The sequence below is a fragment of the Metarhizium acridum genome (genome assembly GCF_019434415.1).
Source record: "Metarhizium acridum strain ARSEF 324 chromosome Unknown scaffold_574, whole genome shotgun sequence".
Classification (NCBI taxonomy): Eukaryota; Fungi; Ascomycota; class Sordariomycetes; order Hypocreales; family Clavicipitaceae; genus Metarhizium; species Metarhizium acridum.
Genome location: NW_027094044.1, coordinates 53,181 through 74,574, shown reverse-complemented (window position 1 = coordinate 74,574; position 21,394 = coordinate 53,181). Strand labels below are relative to the sequence as shown.

At 50.2% G+C, this 21,394-nt stretch overlaps 9 protein-coding genes across 10 annotated transcripts; 4 read left to right on the top strand and 5 right to left on the bottom strand.

Moving 5' to 3' along the window:
- Positions 1 to 210: 210 nt before the first annotated feature.
- Positions 211 to 864, top strand: J3458_020460 (uncharacterized protein; the record flags this gene model as incomplete). The annotated part of the gene is made up of 2 exons (XM_066122049.1): positions 211 to 243; positions 682 to 864. The coding sequence occupies 2 exons, from the start codon at positions 211 to 213 to the stop codon at positions 862 to 864; spliced, it is 216 nt and encodes a 71-aa protein (XP_065972674.1).
- Positions 865 to 1,407: 543 nt separating this feature from the next.
- Positions 1,408 to 3,228, bottom strand: J3458_020459 (uncharacterized protein; the record flags this gene model as incomplete). The annotated part of the gene is made up of 3 exons (XM_007814929.2): positions 1,408 to 2,428; positions 2,531 to 3,000; positions 3,085 to 3,228. 3 exons carry the CDS (start codon positions 3,226 to 3,228, stop codon positions 1,408 to 1,410), a joined length of 1,635 nt encoding a protein of 544 aa, XP_007813120.2.
- A 2,160-nt stretch (positions 3,229 to 5,388) lies between these two features.
- J3458_020458 (uncharacterized protein) lies at positions 5,389 to 6,021 on the bottom strand (the record flags this gene model as incomplete). The annotated part of the gene is made up of 4 exons (XM_007814930.2): positions 5,938 to 6,021; positions 5,854 to 5,873; positions 5,547 to 5,729; positions 5,389 to 5,458 (listed from the first exon to the last, which is right to left on the bottom strand). The coding sequence occupies exons 1-4, from the start codon at positions 5,938 to 5,940 to the stop codon at positions 5,389 to 5,391; spliced, it is 276 nt and encodes a 91-aa protein (XP_007813121.1). The 5' UTR covers positions 5,941 to 6,021.
- Positions 6,022 to 6,539: 518 nt separating this feature from the next.
- Positions 6,540 to 7,640, top strand: mrpl3_2 (mitochondrial 54S ribosomal protein mL44; the record flags this gene model as incomplete). Its single annotated transcript, XM_007814931.2, has 1 exon — positions 6,540 to 7,640. One exon carries the CDS (start codon positions 6,540 to 6,542, stop codon positions 7,638 to 7,640), a length of 1,101 nt encoding a protein of 366 aa, XP_007813122.2.
- A 268-nt stretch (positions 7,641 to 7,908) lies between these two features.
- Positions 7,909 to 10,311, bottom strand: J3458_020456 (uncharacterized protein; the record flags this gene model as incomplete). The annotated part of the gene is made up of 1 exon (XM_007814932.2): positions 7,909 to 10,311. The coding sequence occupies one exon, from the start codon at positions 10,309 to 10,311 to the stop codon at positions 7,909 to 7,911; it is 2,403 nt and encodes an 800-aa protein (XP_007813123.2).
- Positions 10,312 to 11,307: 996 nt separating this feature from the next.
- Positions 11,308 to 12,593, top strand: J3458_020455 (uncharacterized protein; the record flags this gene model as incomplete). Its single annotated transcript, XM_007814933.2, has 3 exons — positions 11,308 to 11,523; positions 11,615 to 12,411; positions 12,479 to 12,593. The coding sequence occupies 3 exons, from the start codon at positions 11,308 to 11,310 to the stop codon at positions 12,591 to 12,593; spliced, it is 1,128 nt and encodes a 375-aa protein (XP_007813124.2).
- A 1,008-nt stretch (positions 12,594 to 13,601) lies between these two features.
- On the top strand, positions 13,602 to 16,250 carry J3458_020454 (uncharacterized protein). Its single transcript, XM_007814934.2, has 2 exons — positions 13,602 to 14,580; positions 14,658 to 16,250. Exons 1-2 carry the CDS (start codon positions 14,151 to 14,153, stop codon positions 15,980 to 15,982), a joined length of 1,755 nt encoding a protein of 584 aa, XP_007813125.2. The 5' UTR covers positions 13,602 to 14,150; the 3' UTR covers positions 15,983 to 16,250.
- Positions 16,251 to 16,293: 43 nt separating this feature from the next.
- On the bottom strand, positions 16,294 to 17,561 carry J3458_020453 (uncharacterized protein). Of its 2 annotated transcripts, XM_007814935.2 has the most exons (3): positions 17,351 to 17,561; positions 17,085 to 17,243; positions 16,294 to 17,011 (listed from the first exon to the last, which is right to left on the bottom strand). In XM_007814935.2, the coding sequence occupies exons 1-3, from the start codon at positions 17,466 to 17,468 to the stop codon at positions 16,395 to 16,397; spliced, it is 894 nt and encodes a 297-aa protein (XP_007813126.1). In that variant the 5' UTR covers positions 17,469 to 17,561; the 3' UTR covers positions 16,294 to 16,394. The 2 variants fall into 2 exon arrangements, with proteins under 2 accessions (XP_007813126.1, XP_065972673.1); XM_066122048.1 differs by having other exon boundaries at positions 17,085 to 17,561.
- Positions 17,562 to 17,704: 143 nt separating this feature from the next.
- Positions 17,705 to 19,237, bottom strand: J3458_020452 (uncharacterized protein). The gene is made up of 2 exons (XM_007814936.2): positions 18,817 to 19,237; positions 17,705 to 18,745 (listed from the first exon to the last, which is right to left on the bottom strand). The coding sequence occupies exons 1-2, from the start codon at positions 18,919 to 18,921 to the stop codon at positions 18,173 to 18,175; spliced, it is 678 nt and encodes a 225-aa protein (XP_007813127.1). The 5' UTR covers positions 18,922 to 19,237; the 3' UTR covers positions 17,705 to 18,172.
- Positions 19,238 to 21,394: the final 2,157 nt, after the last annotated feature.

Below are 21,394 nucleotides of genomic sequence, written 5' to 3'. Positions count from 1 at the left end.
GCACAGACATGGCTAGGCCAGGGAACCGAAAGAAAAGAAAAAAACCCTCCGACTCACCTCGGCCTAACGTCCGCCTCATCGCCCATCCTTTGATGGATACATGTGGACCCGGCTGATTCTCCGATCCCTGGTTGCTCTTCTAGACTCCCTCCCTACCTTAGCGTCGGGCGGGGTTTGAAGGGTAATACCGATCTAGCATTTTATCGCCGCATGCCAAGCGATGTTATTGTCGACGACCTCGAGGTGTGTTTTCATCACTGACGGATGCGCACAAAAGTGCCGGCCATAGTGTCAATTCGCAGTCATCATCACCGGCATGCCTGCAGTAATACTACAGCACGAGCCTCCTCTATCCCACCAGACACAACTTGCATCTTTCAACATTCAGCTTCGTACTGAACAGGACCCATTATACTTCCAGTTTCTTTTTCTTTGGTTCCTCTTCTTCCTCTTTCTCTCTCTCCGAGTCCCTTGATTTGTTTTTATCACCCCCCCCCCCCCCCCCCCTTTGATGTGATCCTTTGCTTGCGCTTCTTAATTGAATAAAACCAAGCGCCCGCATCAGAAAAGCAACTGCTGGGTTCAAAGGGAATGGATGCAGAGGACAAGCTGGCGCAAGAACAATGGCCTTCAATGATAACCTTCACCTAACTAACTACAACTTCCTGACTGTGTCAATAGACCCTAATTGATAGACAGAGCGGCCACCGAGTTGCCCAGGACCGCATCTTCTCTACGCCAAAGGTAAAGAAAGCTCTATGCCACCCTATCACGGCTAGAAAGCCGGCAGACACCATTCTCAAAATCCAAGTCACACCGGTCTATGGACCATCGGATCTTCATGCCTCCGCTCAAGTAACGTAGCTGATATTGTTCCGCCTGTACCTCAATGTAGTCATGTCTCAACCCAACCCCTGATTCCACATGGGGTATCTCAGTCAGCTATTCTGCAATCTGCTCCACCTTATGCTCTATATCAATAGATCTGACGTCCCTTTGCTGTATTCATCAACTCAATGTAATCCAATGCACACACGGCCTGAGAGCCTGCCCCCATCTTGGGAACGAAGATTTTGTTAAAAAGACAAAGAAAAAATAGGGGGAAGAAGGAAAGGGGAAAGGGCCAAGAAAAGATACAGAGAAGAAAAAAAAGGGAACCCAGGAGGCTTTTCGTGACGAAATACCACCTGAAGCCTGCAAATATCGAATGCAAGCGCATGTTTCTTCGCTGTCATATCAAGTACGGGGGCAGGCAAAAAGTATTTAACCAAGTCAGGCACCTGGCTATCGCGCTCTATACTATAATATATTATAGTATATTAGTGGATACTTCTTGGTGGACAATTTTTTTCTGCCACAGACTGTACGCGTCAATCGCCGTACAAATAAAACCAGTATATCATCTCCTCAAGGTTGCTGTTCGTCTCGAGACGACCCTTGACTGCCTCCACTTCCATTCCCCGCAAATCGCTCTCGCAGCCAGCTGAGCGCACCAGATTGCCGCCGAGGCTCTCGGTCTCCATTGCCTCGCCTGTCATTTTCGGAAGGGCTTCTTTGTCGCATGCGAGCGCCCTGCTCGGCCAAATTGAATGCTCTCGGACTTGGTGGCGAGTGCGACGTTCTACGCTGCATTCGTGACGTGTCGTAGCTCATTTCAGAGGTGCTCGCTCGATTCCGCCTATCATTGTCTCGTTCTCGCTGGGTATTTGCCACGCTGCGGAGCGCTTCATTCAGCCTACTTTGACTCGGATTCGACGGTCGGGACTGAGGATCAAGGTTGACCGAAGAAACCAAGTCTGCCGCCGCTCTGCCCGTGGGCGTATCAGAACCGTTCTCGGATCTATTCCCAATATCTCGTGAGTGATCCGAGTTGTTTCGGCTGAAGTTTGCTGGCGGGGTGGGTGACTGCACATGGAAACGAATGTTGCTCGGTCCAGGTGCGCCAGCAGCACCTGTGGCGCTCTCTCCTCTGTTGTTTTCTTGTCCTCGCTCGTTCTTTTCCATCGGAGTCCGACAAACTGGACAAGTATTGTGCTGTTTCAACCATGGCACAATACACTCGTCGTGAAACCAATGTTTACATGGAAGAAATGTGGCTAGTTCTCCCTCCTTCATTGCATCAATGCAAATCGAGCATTCAGCCTTGTCTTCTAGACCAAGGAATTCCTTGTCAACAGTTTTACGATCCAACTTGGTAATTGCTTCATTAGACGCTCGCGGAGCTGCGTTGGATTGTGATGTAGTTTCCATCAGCTGGGTTACGATGCGGTCGAGGGCTTCTTGGGAATAGACAGCATCGCCCATCATGGCATTAGCCGGGCTAAAATGATTTAAGATCTCTTGCAAGCTTCTGGCAAGACCGAATTGAGGGCCACCTTCGCCTGCTCCATCTGGCGGGCCCATATCTCGGATGACATTGGAAAATATGCTGGACAAACAGTTAGCTCATGGATTTCTAGGGCAATGAGAGGCTATCATGGTGACAATGTAGCTGCCGTGTAGCTTTCAATTTGTAATACGAGGTACGTACGTTTGAAAAGGGTCGAAATTGTTCGGATTCGTGGACTCATCACCGTCTTCGCCAACACCGCCAACATCGCCGGCACCGCGAGACCCAAATACTGGGCCAGAAAATATCGTGACTGACGCGGTTCCCCCACCAAACGTGCCGGATGTGATTGTAGTGCGTCGGAATCGTGGCGAATAGGAGTCATTGTCTGGACGGCCGAAAAGGCTCGTGCCCTCACTTCGCCGAGGTTGACTAAAGCTTTGAATCATGTCCTGAAACCGCTGCAACACTGGGTCGACAGATGGATCGTGATGCCTATCGTCCGGGTCGGTGCGAGTACTCCGGCGGAAGTGAAAGCCTTGTGGACCCATATGCTCTTCTATATCAGCTTCATCGGGATCAGAGTCGTCTGCGTGCCGTAAGGGGGGTAGGCCTGGCGATGATGAGGCTGACGAATTGTCCATTTGTCGGGGGTCATTATCCGAGTTCACCTGGATATGATGGTCAACATGAGAACACTTAGTCAATACCACACAGTGGCATACAAGCACTGCCATAGTTTGGGAAGGACGTACAATTTCTGTAACCTCGCTTTCGCAATTTGGACACATCAAACCATGGTCGTCGCGGTACCATTCATTAGAACAGGCGTGGCAAAAGACCACTTCTCGACCGGCATCAGCATCGAGATGCCCGTCACGATCGGCCCGAGACGCCATCTGGGCTTGGCTGCGCTGGTAGGCGGTAAAAGCGCTGAAACCTAAGCCCACGGCAAGGCCTGCAAGTCGGATTGCACGGAACGCCAGAGTGAAGGATATCAAGCGAAAGAGTAATGTAGCTTAGATGCGCTGGGTCACGGACAGTATTCATCCGCCCCGGTAACAGTCGTTGGCACCAGCAGGCCGTAACTTATGGGCAACAGAAGCAGATAGTGTCGGGTGGAAATGCGGGCGATAAGGACAAGTCGAGTGTTGTAGGTGCCTGCAGGATGTGATCTATGCCTTATGCCGACGTTGGGAAGAAGTTAAGAAAGTAAGGCGTCAAAGTACTCAGCAAGTAGGTAGGTACATAGCACCTAGGTACCTTAGGTAGGCAGGTAGTTACGAAGCAGAAAGTCCAGATGTCGACGGAGGGACCCGGGAAGCGAAGCCAGGAGCAGCGTGGCAATGAACGGAGAGGGTGTTGATGCAGTGTCGGTAAGTGTCCCATGCGTCTTGGGCGTACTGATCGTCTTGAGCGCCTTGTCGGCGGCCGGAATGCGTGTCGGCAAAAATTTGTCAAGTACCTAGGTTGATGAATAGGGTTAGGATCGTTGAAAGTGTAAGGATGCATGGGCCGTGGTGCGCATCCCCACGCAATCAATATATCATGTAAATTCGGGCACACAGACGACGGCGGAGCTGCTGAAGGTGGCAATGGGCCAGGCTGCTGTGGCGTTGGAGTCTGGTTGAAATATCGAGCGCACACGAGCACCTGGAAAAATGGGTAAATAAAGGGCCAGATGGCAGCAGCGTCAACAAGAGGGGAAGTGCTATGTTCCGGTTATGGGCAAATTCAATCATCGATGTTTAATGTTGGTCAAAGAGTCAAAGCCAGAAGTGGCGTGGGGCGGCGATTCAGGGTCGTGATGACGTTTGTCAGCGGAACTGCCTGAGAACAAAAGGGGGCACCAAATCGTTGACCCACGCACAGGCACCCCCCTCACTGGCCACCAGACTCACTCACTGGCGCTCACTGGCCACGGGCCTCCAGAACCCTCCCCGAGCTCCGTATTCCGCCTGCATGTGGTCTTGTAACAGCGACCAGTTCACTAAAGCGCCACTTGCGTTCTGTCAATTATGTAAGTCAATATCGGACTCGAGGCCATAACGTTATCTGTCTTAACACTCTCAGGCACACCATGGTCTGTCTGTGTCAGACTCACTGCCCCATGCCATGTCACCATGCTCCGTCCCTCTGCATGCCCTACTACTCCGTGACGGCGTGCAAGTCATACGTCAATCACACAGCCATTCACGCACCTCTACTCATTGAGCCAGTTCCAGGCATGTCCATGGTCAAAAATTCCGCCCAGCTACCGTGCGCTCCTCATCTCAAAGGGATCTGAGTGGTCAAGGTGTCCGGTTGGTCTCGCGTCCCGTTATGACTAGTCAACCCGTCTGTCTATCGTGCGTGCCCGCTTCACCACATCAAGAGGCACATCAAGCGGCAAAGAAGACGCGAAACACCAGGCATCAATATCGGAGCTCAGCCGACTATTTGATAATTGTAACAATGCAGGCGCTCCAAATTCCATTATTGGGGGAGGAGGAGGGAAGGGGACAGAGATAGAGAGGGGGGAGAGACAGAGAGAGAGAGAGAGAGAACAGAGAGAGAGAGAGAGAGAGACAGAGAGAGAGAGAGAGAGAGAGTGTGTGTGTGTGTGTGTGTATACACAATGCTTTTGCCATGTAGTTACCTTAGATTCCTGTACATGTGTAACCCGTGTGCCTCTCCAATTTCCCTACTTTTTACCAATTGCAACATGGATATACTACACCTGTCGCTTTTGGTGGCACTTGCTTGTGCAACAGACCCGAAAGAAAAGCCAACGTTGGGTGGAAAACAGTCAGAACTGTGGAATAGACTAACAACTTGTGGGATCAACTAGCAGCGTGCTAAAAGACCAGCAGCCCAATGACATGGGCCTCGTAGCCGCCCGACAGGACTAATCACAAGCCCGCCTCGATGTTGGGCAAACGGAACCAGAGCAGAGAATTGTGGAAGCTGGCCAATTGTAGGCATAAGGATATTTCGGTTGATCAAGATTATACACAAAGCGGTGTCCCAATCCCGATTCCATCAGGGGGAACTTCCGAGCTTTCCACCGTTCTGTTGCCCTACTCCTTCGCATTTGCCTGCTCCTTCGCCCGGTCTTCATTATCCCACTGAATCAACTGCTTTGACCAGCTACAAGGAAAATTAGTTTCATGTGCCACGGCTTCTATCCAAATGCAGAAAATCCGATCGCGGAGGGAAAGGGGGAGGTTCGACGTACAGTCGGCTAGGGTGCCACTCCCCAGGCTCCGGTTTGCGAGCCCATACTTCTCTCTCGGCACTGAACTTCCACGTTACGGCGACAATGCCGACCATGATGCCGGCTGCGACGAGGGTGTTTGCTCTCCAGTTGCCGGGTTGGGCGTACCAACCACCTGCTGGTGACCAGACATGCTTGGGGTACCTGTTTTCCGAAAGACTTGCGTATTAGAAACCTCGTGTAGAGTTTGCCGCGTGCAGGCAGTCGTAGGGGCGCCATCGGGGGATCGCAATCGAGGGACTCGGATGGATCGCGGTCAAAGACTTACGGGACTTTTCCACCACCGCCCTATGCACATCACATTAGTTGCTGTAATCGCAGCCCCGTCGGCAAAGAAGTAGAAATGACTTACCATTTTAATTGAATTGCCAACGGACGTGTGAGGATCGAATTGAGGTGCGCAATTGCGTCTATGAATGGACGGGCCTTCGTTCTTGTCCTTCCCAGGTCTGCAGAAGCGCCGAGTAGCATCCACCACGTCCCAGCGGCGCTGGTTGAGCAACGGTCCGAAAATTGTTCCGTAGAACTCCACCCCAGAGATCAACTGGTGCACCACGCTGCTCTGCTCAGAGGCCACTGAGAAGCTGGCCACTCGACCCTCTTACAGGAGCCGCTCACACGACTCCGTGCTTTGCTCAGGGTTGCCACGGTCCAAACCGCAGAACTTTTTCTGCAACGGTTCTAATTTGGACCTGGTTCGATATATTTGCGCCTTTGTCGACAAACGCCATCCCACTTACCGACGGCGTCTATTATTTCGGCTGCACGACTTTGGATTGGAGGAAGGGGCAGAATTCTTTTTTTTTCAATCACTTTGTTTTGTACTTTTGCAGTCCCCTTCCTTTTTTTTGTCCTTCTCCTCCGCCGCGTTCCCAAATGAAGAGGTTACGAGTATCACAATGGAGCAGCAAGCAGCTGCTGCGAGCTCGCTCAGGAGCTTCCTCGTCTGCCACGATGGCCATCGCCGGTAGGCAGCCATTCCTCCGATCTCTGCGATGCCAATCATTTGCTGCCATTGCGCCCGAAAACCTCGCGGACGACGCAGCCGCCGCCGAACACACCACCCGCGCCGCCCCTTCACCTCCTCACCAACGAAGTCTCGAGTCGGCCAAGCTTGCCGCCTTACATGCTCGACTGGCACTCTCTGCCAAGATTCCGCTACAGACTCTCGCGCGGGCGCTGATTACGCCCTCGGCCGATGCCAATGGCAGCTTTAATAATGCGAATTTGGCGTTCCTGGGAAGCACCATTATAAATTACCATGTGCTCGAGTATCTCGTATGCAAGTGGCCTCGCTTGCCGATGGCTATCTTGTACGAAGCGTTGAGGGCGTTTTCTGGGCAAGAATCGCTGCAGCAGGTCGCACGGAGATGGGGTGTTGAGGCCGCTGCCGCCCCAGGGGAGGAGGTCGATGCGGGATTGCTTCAGTGGAGGGCCGATGGGGAGCAGCTGGTCAACAGGCGATGGGGGTATGTCCGCTCCGAGGTGGAAAAAGGTAGCTCGTACAGACGCGGCATGAGCAGCCGTGTCGTTTTGGATGACGTTTTCGGGGATGCGCTGAGCAAGCCGGAGATTGCTGGCCGGCAGGGCGTGGACAGTCTGCAGAATGAGGCATTTGCATCTTTTGTCCAGGCTGTTGTGGGATCTATCTATGCCCACTGTGGTCGGGAAGCTGCCAAGTCCTTTGTCACATCTCATATTCTGTCGAGACACTTTGATCCTTCTGTGCTGTTCCAGTTCCAACTCCCCACGCGGGAATTGGCCATGCTCTGTGCGCGGGAAGGTTTTGAGTCTCCCGTTGCTCGACTGGAGAGCGAAACCGGTCGATTGTCGAGGACACCGGTTTATGTGGTCGGCATCTACAGCGGCAAAGAGAAGCTGGGAGAAGGCGCTGGTCCCAGTTTGGATATTGCTAGACGCAAGGCTTCCATGAACGCGCTCAAGGCATGGTACCTGTATAGCCCAGGGAACAAGGTCCGCGTCCCGAGCGACATGATGGAAGAGGGTGCCAAGCCCTGGAAAGCGCCGCATATTGATGTTGGTGAAATCATTTAAGTCTCGCATTGGGGGTGGAAGCCCGGTGTTTGGGAGAAGGGGGATGGCACTTGTAAAGAATAAGGATGTTCTGGGGATAAAAACACGCCACTGTACATTAACGATACATTGTAGAACAATTGGCCAAAACTCGTTCCTTGGGGGCGTGTTTCAAATAATATATAACCGAGGCATTGGTGCCTGCGACAAGACAGTTCTATTTCAACAACCCGTGGACTCCATTGCGTGCATCCATTCAACCGACAAATAGTCACAGAGTATTAGCTACCTAGGTACTCAAGATTTCGAGTCCTTGAACACGTTTCTTCTCGGCGCGTTCGCGAAGCAACTTCTTCCGCTCATAGACTGCCCGAACAGTAGACCGGATTTGATTCCTTCCCTCGTTATAATTTGCTCTCGCGAGATCCACCACGCTATCGATTTGATTAGGTGTATATACAAAGTTCCAAGTGCTCAAAAAGTCTGTTGTTCCAGGAGAAATATCGGGCCCCTTCTTGTTAGCGAGAAAGGGGACGTATACTACAGCTAGACCGGCATCCGGTTCTGTTAGCTGCCACTTATTGGTATCGTTAATTGCTTTAGCCGGCGGCGGAGGATGCGGAGACCGTTCTTGCGTGGTACCGACCCAGACGGTGCAGTAGCCCAAGTCACCGGCTTCCTCGTTTCCAGGGCTGTATTTAGCTTCTCTGTCGTCAGCTTGAGGATCTTCCGCGATGGAGCCGGCAGTCTGGCGAAGTGACTCTTGATCCTGCTTAGCTTGTTTGACGCGCCGTGCTGCCTCCTGAGATGAGGATGCCTCTGCTTCGACGAGTTGCATGGTGGTTTCTTCGACTGATTCGCCAGCTTTTGGCCATCCAATGCCTAGCGGCCAACCTTTAATACCACGTTGACGAGCATAACCATCCGCTACGGAGAGCCAGTTATCTGTTTTTATGTCCGCGGAGGCGTCAAATGCGATGAGAATGTCGACGTCTCGGCCGGGGCGGAGGAGTGGATAGATGGGCAGGTTGTTAGACATGCCAGCATCCATGAGTTGGATGTGCTCTTGCTCATATATACTTTTCGGTGTGGTGTCCGGCAGCTTGCCATGCATTTGGTAGGCAAAGTTAGGGATGCTGGCTGGTTCAATGGGATGAACTTTGCTCAGGTCGTTATCACGGCCAGACACAAACTGGTCAACCCCGCTTAATCCAGATATGCTCAGGACCAGAGGCTTAATTTCCTTGTAGTAGTGACTGAGAGTTGCGCAAAAAGCACTCCCAAAAATACCCATTAACAGAGGCACTCGAATTTCAGGCAAGTGGAATCTATTTTCCGACGGTACGTCTTTGCCGTTGTTGAACTTGCGTCCCATGGCCCAGGTGGGAATGCCAGCCCCAAACTCTTCACAAAAGAATTCGTAGGGCGTGATTTCATACCATTGGAACCATGATTCTTCCTTGGCTATTTTCTTTTCCCTTTCCGTCGGCCCACGATTCGTCTTTTCAGTTTGAGGAATCTCGTGTCGAACAACCGTGTAAATGGGCAGTGGGCGATCCCCGAATTTGATGGCGTCGCGCTGATTAGATAACTTGAAGTCCTTTTCGTTGACCCCCAGCTCGCCCTTGGGTACCAAAAATCGTGCTCCCAGTAGTAAACCGTAAACATCGACCAGACCAAAGTCGGCCTTGGAGTCACCCCTAAGCTTCTCCACGAGACCACTCAAGAGATATTTGCTGGTGGGCATCGAAACTAGAGACTGAAAGGCGACTGGTGGGTAGGCAATATGAACAGATGTTCTGTTTTTCAAATGCTCCAAGAGCTTTTTGAGGTTGCCGCCGGTTATGGATGAGTTGAGCAAGGTTTGTAGCCAACACGAACCGCTGACACCGGCCGTGTAAGTGACACAGTCAAAAAGACCGTCTTCATCAGCAGCAATGAGTGAGCCAGTGCCAGCCACAAGAGCACGCAGTCCACCCCCTGATCCACACATGGCAATAGTGGGTATATCATCAGGATGGATTTCATGTTCATCAAGCCCGAGGTACTTGGCCAGAGCAACTTTTATGACACGTTTCCGCCTCGCTAGAAACTCTTTCTCATCGTCACATAATTGCGAGGATACCCGAACCTGAGCCGTGTATGCAATTTCGGGATTGATGGCGGGATCGTGGGCGTCCTCCCAGATCTCATCGGCAAGAGACCCTGGGGCCATGGAAAGCTCCCTCTGAAGTTTCCGCAAGTATCCGGGGACCAGTTTTGACCAGTCTGGAATGATCATGTCCGCAACTCTTTCGGAGAAGGCGGACCATTCTGTCTCGGTGACGATGGCGATGTTTTCGATGCGCTTCGCGAAGCTGTCCCAGGCCGTCTCAGGCTGGTCGTCATACTCATCTTCGTCCTGGTCTTCCTGTTCATCCACCTCTTCATCATCGTAATAGTGCCGTCTCCTCCTTGGACGTGGAGGAGACAGCTTTGCAAATTCATCTGTCGGATAGAGCCACCAGATAAATAAAGTTCCAGCTACAATGGTGGCAGGTAAGCTTGCACCAATAGCGGTGGTCCTTTTCGACACAGTAGAGAAACCATGCTGAAATTTCTTGTGCAATGATGGACCGACAGGGCGGGAACCAGCTCTCAGTGACGGGTTGAGAGCCGGCAAACCCTTGGTGAGGTTGCCGAGCCGTTTCATTGCGAAGTCAATCAGCTCGGCAGAACTGCAAAAACCGATCACTCGATGGACTACGGGTAGAGGTTGGAGGCTAGAAGTGTCACTACTGGTGCATGTTGGCCACGACCGGTCGATAATAAGGTCAATTGAATTGAACAAAGGAAAGAAGGACAGGCGGCAAGACAACGGACGAGATATGAAGATGGCAAAGCTTGCGTTTTCACATGGGATCGAAAGCTTATTTTGGTGTTTGGTGCCGGCGGGAAGCTTATGTCATAGGGATGGGAAAACGTCGAGGTGCTAGCTCCCTCATCAATGCGTCCTCCCCCCTCCCCTCTCTTCCTTCTCTCTTTGGGTCTTTGGAGCTTGTTTGACTAGCGCCGATTGCCGAGTGGCTGGTAGGCCATGGCCATCACTTGTGCTGTTGCCAGAGAATGCAGGGTTGGCGATGCAAATACAGAAATACAGCAAGGAAAGTAAAGGAGATGCAATCACAGGGTAAATTGGTTTTGATGTGGAATGCCATAGGTCAGTGTGAGTGAAAGGACCGCTCTGTCTCCGGTGGTACAAGTTGTGTGTCCTCCTTTATGTACCCGGTCTGCACTGTGTAGGCGGTGAGTCAAGTTTCGCAGGGACACGGGTTTCCCAAGCTTTTTGCGCAACGGCAGAATCGCCATTTTTTTTTTCCCCGTGGATACAATTCAGTCGAGCTACCTCCAGAAACACTGCCATCCCCCTCCATCGCAACGCTCTCGTCTACGGTTTTCTTTTTCCCTCGAGGCATACTTGTCGCAACAAGGTAAGATGAATTGGCTCATATGCTGCCAACGCCGGACCTGCACTTCCGCAATTATGACTCTTTCGCTTTTCGCGCTGCCCTAGACCCCACCACTGAGCATGAATGCGACTGACGCTCATGCCTTTTTATTATTCTGCAGGACCCCTAAAGTTGGAGCACACTGTCGCATTCTTTGTCGGGACAACCATAGTCGGAGGATATCTTCTCGTGCCGACAAAATGAGCGAGGTCGATGCCACTACCAAGCCCGTCGAGGCCCCTTCCGCCGAGGCCCCTCCCGTCGAGCAGCAGCAGGAGACTTCCGCTGCTGCTGATGAGGATACCTCTATGATAAAGACGACTGCGCAGACGAACTACAAGGACGTCAAGAAGAACAACAAATTTGACCCTAGTGTTCGGGAGGTGACAGATGACCCCGAAGCTATTCGCAAGCAGGTGAGAACATTGTCGGCAATCCCTTTTGGCCTTTGTCTTCCCCAGCCAATGTTGTTTACATCTGGAAGAATCCAGCCTAACCCGAACCTAGGTTGAGTTCTACTTTGGAGACTGGAACTTCCCCCAGGACAAATTCATGTGGGAAACTTGCGGCGGCTCCGAAAACAAGCCCATACCCATCACTAAAATTCACTCCTTCAAACGCATGCGCACATTCCAGCCCTACAGCGCCGTCGTCGCCGCCCTGCGCGACAGCAAATTCCTTGAAGTCTCGGGCGAGGAGGGGGCTGAAGTGGTCAAGCGCAAGACGCCCTACAAGCCTATGCCCGAGGGCAAGGCCAAGGGCGAGGCCGCTACCGTCTACGTCAAGGGCTTCGGCGACGAAAGCCCAGATACGCAGTTTGATTTGGAGAGTTTCTTTGCCCAATTTGGCGAGGTCAAGGGCCTGAAGCTACGCCGGACCAACGAGAACCTGTTTAAGGGCTCCGTCTTCGTTACGTTTGTGGATGAAGACGCTGCCAAGAAGTTCCTCGCTACCGAGCCGAAACCTACCTGGAAGGGACACGAGTTGAAAATGATGACGAAGAAGGCTTACTGCGACGAGAAGAGCGATCTGATTCGCCAGGGTAAGATCGAACCGAGCTCCAACGGGCCTAGGAAGTTTTATGAAGGCAAGGATGGCAAAGCGCGACCAGGAAAAAAGGGCGGCCGCGATCAGGATGATTGGAAGAAGAGGCGTGAGCACGATCAGAAGAATGGCTTCCGAGATGGACGCGGTGGACGCGGTCGGGGAGGTCGCGGCGGCCGTGGCCGCGGTGGGTTTGGCCGAGGCGGTAGAGACGGCGGCCGCCGGGATAATGAACAGGTCAAGGACGCCACGTACTCTGAGTAAGATTCTCGTCTCATCTGATTTATTGCATTGTTTCCGAGAACGGCATATGCTAACGTGCTATAGGAGTGCTCCCGAGGAAAAGGAATCCAACGGAAAGCGAGCTCGGGAGGAGGATGCTGCTGCTGGCGAGGAACCTGCAGCCAAAAAGGTCGATACTAAGGAGACTACAGAGGCATAAACAGGGGTCAACTGGAGGGGGACTTGATGTGTTCATGTTTTGTATCTCAATGTTTGGGCGTTGTGGGCTTAATAGGTTTGGAATGTATCGCAGATAAAGGTCACTTATGATACGGGCCTGTTATTCGACATGAATAAGTTGCGGGAAGTACAAGACATCAGCATACACTTTGTTTCTTCGGGCCAAGTCAATGTTATGGTGAGTATGTGCTTGCAGAGCTTGATAAAAACGCAGTGGGATAAGATCATAAGACACCCTTGGAATCGCCAACCAGCCGGTACTGTGTGGTTTCGGCCGATATTTCGCCGTACTGCCCATGGACAGGGGATGTTTCCCCACGGCAGCAACACGCCGACTTTTTTAACACAACAACTCCTATACTGCTCCGTGCACACAACGTATCCCCGAAAATTCCCCACGGACTTTTTCCGTCGCAAAAACACTGGGTCGCTATGCCTAGGCTTGGCCAGGTGCCAATTGCTCGGGGCGCTCACCTTATTTTGCTCGGGGCGCTCACGCCTATTGCTAGGCTAACAGGTACATTTCAGGTATAAAGGTATTGGTAGGTGCGGTGAACATAAAACCGCCATCACAGCCGACAGATGTGGCCGGATAGATGTAGGAGACCTCTTGGTAGTCGGAATAATCAGAAAATCCGGCTTCATTATGTACACATTTATTAAGAACACCGGAAATCACGTTTTTAAACGATTTAAAGCCCGCCTGGCATAGCGTTATTAAAAATTCAATATTACAGCTAGATTAATTGAGAGCTATTCCGTATTGGTACTTAGACCAGGCCTTTATACCTAAAACGTACTATGGGCTGCGGCAGCGGGGCCGCTAGACCAAAATCAGGGCGTAATGGAGCGTGAGCGCCCCGAGCAATTGCGGCCAGGTCGAGCCAAGTCCGGCTCCATACGCCCCGCCAAACTCGGCCGGATGCAAAATGAGGACATGCAAACTTGGGAATTTCCTTCCTCTTTGTCGGCGATCTTTGTCCATGGACTGGGGCATAGGGTCCGATTTTCTTTTACCCTTTCCCCTGCAAGATGCCTTTGCTTCGGTCAGAGAGGTATAGTCCGCCACAGGGGCGCGTGGGAGCGGCGCCGGTTCGGCACCCGTGCGGAAGTCGGGCGGGATTCAAGGGTAGAAGTCCCGACAAAGGAAAGTAGTCACGTTGCAGGAATCTGTACAGCGTCCCCATTGCTACGACGTGAGACGGTGCTGTTTGTTAGGTAGCTCCTACTCGAGGGGTGGGTGAACCTGACTCTTTTCCGCCCTGTCCCCGAGTTCAGATGGATTCTACTGTTTTCCATCCTTGTTGTTCCGAATAGCCTCTCTTGTGTATTCGGGATAGGCAGCCAGTTGAGTGTCATTGTGCAGTGGCAGTCCAAGGCCCTATTCGACCAAGCGAGTCGCCGTGCCGCTCTATACATTAATATACAATAGTATATTAGTGTATACTTGGTGGCGGGAGAGGGGGCAAAATATACCTTTGCCGGAGACTGTAGTTGGCCATGCTGGAGTGTTATGAGTGTCGTCGGATAGAAATCCATGGCATCCATGACGCGAGAAAACACCAGAGAATTGGCGGGAAAACAAGCCTCTTTGGCCACGGGAAACAGCTCTCCGGACACTCCAGACATGTTTGACGATGAAAAGCACGAACGGCCTGCTGTCTTGGCGGACTCGGATGATGGTTCTTCGGACCATGAAACTGAGGGCGAAAGACGTTCATTATCAAGAGTCGGGTCGGCGAGATCAAGACGTTCGCTCACGACGGTGGTTTCAGAAGTGAGAGACGGGATCCAGAACCAGCGGGATTTGGAGCGCGGAAGCAGCAAGGACGGAGACAATGCCCATGCCCGTGCTGGGGAGAATGACGAGCTCAAAGACCCGAACCTGGTGTCGTGGGATGGGCCAGACGACGCGCAAAATCCAAAGATGTGGCAGCACAAGAGGAAGTGGGCGGCTGTCATGTGCGGTGAGTTGAGAAAAGGCGAAACGCCCACGATTCGAGAATCAACACCATCCACGTCTCTCGTGCTGAACCCCAAACAGTGTCCTCCTTCACGCTCATATCGCCCGTTGCCTCGTCAATGGTAGCCCCCGACCTCGAAGCCATTGGCAAGGAACTCAACATTGAGAGCCAGCTGGAGCGCGCGCTGGTCCTGTCCATCTTTGTTGCGGCGTACGCACTCGGTCCTCTGGGCTGGGGTCCTCTGTCCGAGCTGTACGGCCGAGTCGTCGTCATCCAGAGCTCCAACATTGCTTTTCTCCTGTTCAACCTGGGCTGCGCCCTTGCCAAGACAGAAGGCCAGATGATTGCCTTTCGATTCCTCGCCGGCATAGGCGGCTCAGCACCGCTGGCAATCGGCGGCGGCGTCCTGAGTGACTTGTTCACGGCCGAGGAGAGAGGCCGAGCCATCAGCATCTACTCTCTCATGCCGCTTCTTGGGCCGGCCGTTGGTCCTGTGGCGGGCGGATGGATTGCAGAGCGCACGACGTGGCGCTGGGTGTTTTACAGCACCACAATTGCCTGCGGTATCATCCAGGTCTTTGGCCTGTTCTTCCTCCAGGAGACGTATGCTCCCGTGCTGCTGCACCGCAAGAAGCTGCGTCTCATCAAGGAGACTGGCAACACGAAGCTGCACACCGAGTTTGACCATCCAGACCGGACCTTGCTCCAAACCCTGGCGAATGCATTTACGCGGCCGTTCAGGCTGCTGGCCACCCAGCCCATTATCCAGGTCCTCTCGCTGTATCTCATGTTCCTGTACGGCATGATATACCTGATCTTCTCGACCTTCCCGACCCTGTTCGCGACCAAGTACGGCGAGACCCCAGGCATCATCGGCCTCAACTACATCTCCGTCGGCGTCGGCTTCTTCCTGGGGACCCAGGTCTGCGCCCCGTTGCAGGACCGCGTCTACGCAGCCCTCAAGCGTCGCCATGTGCCCGACGGAGGACCAGGGCGGCCAGAGTTCCGCGTCCCCATGATGATTCCGGGCGCGCTGCTCGTCCCCATCGGCATCTCCATCTACGCGTGGACGGCCGAGGCGCCCACGCACTGGATAGGGCCCAACGTTGGCGCTGCCGTGTTTGGCTTCGGCTCCATCATCGGATTTCAGTGCGTCCAGGGATACATTGTCGACTCGTATACCCGGTACGCCGCCAGTGCCGTGGGCGCCATCACCGTGCTTCGTAGCCTGGCCGGCTTCGGGTTCCCGCTGTTTGCGCCGACAATGTATAAGAATCTAGGGTATGGGATGGGCGGCACCTTGCTAGCCATCATCTCCATTGTTATTGGGTGGCCGGCGCCGTTTTTGCTCTGGAAGTACGGTGCTGCGTTGAGAGCGAGGAGCAAGTTTAGTGCTGGGCCGTGATGGTAGATTTTGGGAAAGTTGGTGATGAGACCAGGGAGACGAAGTGGAAAACGAAGGGGACGTCTCAGAAAACGGTTTCTTGGGAAATGGTGGGAAGGCTGAATTTCGCATCATTATCCCAGAGAATGGAATAAGTGAATTAGATGGAATAATTTTAAGCATTGTCCCCATGCCACGCCACACAGCTCGTGAGGAAACTCATTGGCATGCATGATGCATGGAAGAAGTTTTGATATACGTAGAGTTTAAACTAAAATCTCATCATATCCCACATTACTCCTCAGTGTAGACAGGGTCTGAGTAAAATCTACGGTTCATGTCTGTTCATCCAGGCGTCTATACTGTTATTTTTGTATCTCATTCTATGAAACTGTAACTGTGCGACTAGTTTTCCAACATCAAAGTCATAAGATTAAACAGAGTATTCCATTTTTCTGTCACCAATAACCTTCCAAAACTCCTCCACCAGTTCCTTCTGGCCCGCCGGGGCGCCTCTCACGGCCAAATACACCCTCGACTCCAGCTCAGGATCCCAGTTGCCTGGATTTCCGCTAACCATCCTCCCCCCAGCTTCAGCTAGAAGACACCAGCCGGCGCAGACATCCCAGGCCCAGCATCCACCTTCCCAGTAGGCGTCTATCTGGCCAGCAGCCACGGCAGCAATGTTAAGAGCGGCGGATCCCAGAGATCGAAGCGAATGTACCATGGAGCCACCCGTTTCCCTACTAGCGGCCAGTTTCTTGAAGACGTCCGTCTTGAGCTCAAAGTTGGATCCCTCTCGGTCGGAGCCCCATTCAACTGCGATCAGGGATGTCCCCAGGCCTCGGAGAGGGCGAGGAGATTTGGCCAGGGGCAGCTTTTGAGGAGCCGTGCCCTTATTGCGGGTCATGTAGGCGCCTTTGCCTTTGATGGCCGTGAATAGGAGGTCCTGCCACGGGTTGTAGATGACACCTACCGCGGGAGAGCGTTGGACGGCGAGACCGAGGGAGATGCAGGCGTTTGGGAAGGAGTGCACGAAATTGGTGGTGCCTGTGAGTATTGAGTATTGAGCATTGGTAGGCTTGAAAGGATGAGAGGAGCGACTACGGCGGATCGAACGTACCGTCGATGGGATCAACGACAAAGGTAGGTTCCGGTCCAAGTTTCATGCCAGGCTTATACGTCTCCTCGCCCATGAAGGACACGGATGGGAATGACGCAGCCAGTCTGCTCGACACCATCTTCTCGACAGCCTGGTCGGCCTCGGTGACAATGTCGACGGCTGACCAAAGAAGTCTGCAGTTAGTGATTATAGTTCCAAATACGACAGCACTCGGTGATGTGGTTCTTGAAGCCTGAGAGTCTAGACCTCCTTTCTCCCAGACATACAGTTCAGCTTGGTACCAGTGTCGAGGTCAGCCGGGTTGGCACGGAGAATCATGCGGCCAGCTTCGTAGGCAATGGCCACCATCTCATCGTGGACAGCTTGAAGTTCGAGATCTGCCATGGTTTCCGCGACACCAGTTGGGTTGTTGAGAATCCCTACGTTTGAGGGCTGATGCTTTTGCAACCAAAGAACAAGGTGATGGGTGTGGTGCTTGTCTTTTCACGCTCCTCGACGTGGGGTGGAGGGGCATTGGCTCGGCATGACGTTGGGCTCAATGTTATTTGGGGGACATTGGAGTGGGGGGCTGGACATCTGGACCCTTGGCAGGTACCTAGATAGGGTTGTGTGGTTCCACAGGCGACTTCATGGCTTGGTTCAAATGTTGTGTTAGACGTTACAAAGTAACACCAAGACATGCTCGGAAAACAGGTTGGGACGTCGGTCAAGCAAACCTTGTACCAAAGTCAATCCTTAATTGTGTACAGAGAGAGAGAGAGAGAGAGAGCGCCATCATCGCAGCTATAGCCAAACAAACTCCGACCGTGTTAAGCTCCCTGAGCTATACAATACAGCTTGCAGCAAAACAAGAAAGAAAGGAAGAAATAAGAAGAAAAGCACACCGATTCCCTGATACCTCGGTCTGCTTCAGCTTGCATCTTTAAAACATATCGATTGTGAACCCTTCCGGTAAATGCGCATGTTTTCACCTACACGGTAAATAACCACCATGACCCCCTCCTGTTTCCTGCTCTTTGTCCTGAGCCATCCCAATCTCGGCCGCCATCATCATATCACCCCCGTGCAAACACAAGTGGCTTTTCATTTTATACATTCTCCCTAAAAGCAGACCTTCTCTCAGTAGGGCTGCTTCCATCACTCCCTGGTTCACTTGGTCTTGATTTATGAGTATGAGCCGCAGCCGTATCGATAGGTCGGGGGCTGACACCACGCAAACTTGAGACAGCATCATCATCGAATGGATTCTTGTTCTGGGCGGCGCCAGGACGACCTGGTTGGCGACCGCGCTCCTCGTCGTCGTAGCCTGCACCAGGGTTTGTGGCCAAATTCATGCTGTAGCTGCCGCCGCCACCATACTCGGTGTTGCTATGCCGGCCAAGCTCCTGCTCTTCGTAGTAACCGTAGCCGTCGGCTTCATTGCCTACACGCGCATCCCAGGCCTCGTCAGGATCGAGAGGGCCAAAGCCTCGACGTCCGCCACTTCCGCCCTGAAGAGGCCGCTCGTATGCACCGGCCGCGGAACGATTGTTCCTGTTCTTGACCTTGCGAACCTGATCGTTGAACCAGCCGACGACGCCGCCGGGAGCTGGCTGCGGGGGGCCGTAGGGAGCTTCGTTTCGTTTCCACGGCAAATACGATGATAGAGTAGGCGGCGGTAACTATGCATGGAAGCAAACAGAGAGTCGACAGTTAGCGTTGACAGACAGAACATGCGGGTGTGAGTACATACGCCCAGCCTGCTTGCGCGCATTCGAGCAAAGACGACCCAGCCGCCGACGGCTACTGTCAGCACAACGACGATGGTAATGACGATGGCCCCAGCCGTGGACACCATTGTGGGTGGGATGGAGAGACACTCTCAGTGGTGTTGTTTGCAGTGGTAATCACTACTAGGTAGGAGCCCAAATCGAAGCAAATGGAGGAGCCGGAGCGGCGCGCGGCAGAGGTTGACGTGCACCAGAGCGCGCAGAGACGTCAAAGGTGGTCACGAGCCCAGATGCTTTAGGGGTTAATAAATGACGAATGCACAGCGCAGGCATCAAGACTCCAGGAATCGAGCTTTGGGCGAGATTAGGCACAATGTAACTAGCAGCTGCTGGTTTTCGGTTGTCAGCTCGAGTCCACGGCCACGGAGCCGACAAGGAACTGCCCACTTGAGCCCTCTATTGACATCAATTAATACGTCTGGTACCAGTTAACTACTACCTAGGTGCAAGTGGTAAAGGTAACTACCCTAGGTACCTAGGTAGGTACCTAAGTTAGGGTGACCCCGCTACCTACTGTTATGGGCTCGAGCTAGCAGCTCGGGCCTAGGCCGGACCTAATACGGAGGCAGCTTGGACCTAACTCGGATAATTTATGGGCTAGGTAAGGATATAAAGAGAGGTAAGAAAAGGGAAACCTTTCTTTCTCTTTCTCTTTCTTCTTAAGTTTATTCTTACTTTTTAAAGATATATACTTATAATAATATAATATAATTAATTCTTAATTGTTAAGGACTAGCTATATTATACTATTATAAGTATACGTCTTTAAAAAGTAAGAATAAACTTAAGAAGAAAGAGAAAGAGAAAGAAAGGTTTCCCTCTTCTTACCTTCCTTTATATTCCTACCTAGCTTATAAATTATTTAAGTTAGGTTTAAGCTACCTTTATAATAGGTTTAGCTTAAGCTTAAGCTATTAGCTTAAGCCTATAATATACCCTTTCACTTATTTAAGCCCTTTTAATACCTAGCTAATAGCTATATAAGGCGCGTTATACTCTCTTTTTACCTCTTATATTTATTTATTTTTATTTCTTTATAAGAGTAAGGTAAGCTAAGTATAAAATAAATCTCTTATAATATCTTTTTCTTATTCTTTATAACCCTTTATTCTTACTCTTTTCTTAAAACGATTTTAAACCTTATTACACGCGTTTTCTTATAAAATTTATTTATTAAGCTTTTAAACTAATCTCTTTATTCTCACGTTAATTTAAAAAAAAGAAAAACGATAATATAACTAGTATTATTAGCGCTCTCTTACCCTCTTTTACCTTACGCTTTAAGCGCTATTTAAGTAACTTTATTATAAAAGGTAACTTTAATAAGAATAATATTTTTAATAGTAAAAAGCTTATTAACCCTTATATATAGTATTAAAATTAACTTTTAAATACTAGTTATTATAAATACGCCCCTAATTCTAATACGGCCTATTAACTCTACTATAATGCTTATTAATAATACAACTAAGAGTCGTATATTTACGTAGTAAATTCTAAGCTTTACCGTTAATAGAAGAAGGTTAAGCGTATTATTACCTATAATAATTATATTACTATTAAGGCTATTAAAAAGAGCGTTAATATTAAGGCTTCTTAAGCTAAGTTCTCACGTAAGTTCTCCTTTATAATAAAAAAATTCTAGTTTATACTTACTTATATTTACGTTAATTTTAATTTAATTTAAATAATTAACTCCCTTATTAAGTTTAACTAAAACTTACTATTTATAGCCTAATAGGCTATTATTCTTAGCACGTCTCTTACACCTATTATTTATTATAAGAGCGTTATTATTTACTAGGATTATAGCTATTAAGTAATAATTACGAATTTTTATTATAATTAGGCTAGTATTACTTAGGCTCTTAATTAGCTTATTAATAATTAGCGTATTAATTATAAAGAACGTACCATGTAAATAGCTTATCTTAAAAGAGTAATTAAATTTATTAGCCTATCCTTTATTAGCTATAATTAATATCTTATTTACGCCTTTAATACTACTCTATTAAGATTTTCTTTCGTTTTCCTTAACCTTATTACTTACTATTAGCTCTTTAAATAGTCTCTTAATAATTCTAATAAGCTTATTTTAATTAAAAATCTTTCTCTTATTAGTTTTACTATACTATTAGCTACCCTTATTTCTCGCTTAATTATACCTTTACCTTTTATAACTTAATAGCTAGTTACCTTTATCTCTTACTTAAATATGCTTTTATTTTTTATAATTAAGTAGCTAATTACGCCTATTTTAAAGCTATAATATTTCTTTAAGAGGAAAGGGTTTAATACTAATTAAAACTAATATTCTAATAATTTCTTATTAATAAATAAAAGTAAGAATAAGTATAAGAGAAAGGCCTTTAATCGTTTTTAAAATGCCTTTAATTTAGCTTTATTTTATAGCCTTTTCTCTTATAAAACTAGCTCTTATACTTATAATACGTAATTTTATTAAGGTTTCTTATTACGCGCTAATAATACTAATACTAGTAATTTTACTTCTATTAATACTACTTTAAGCTCTTAGCTTAA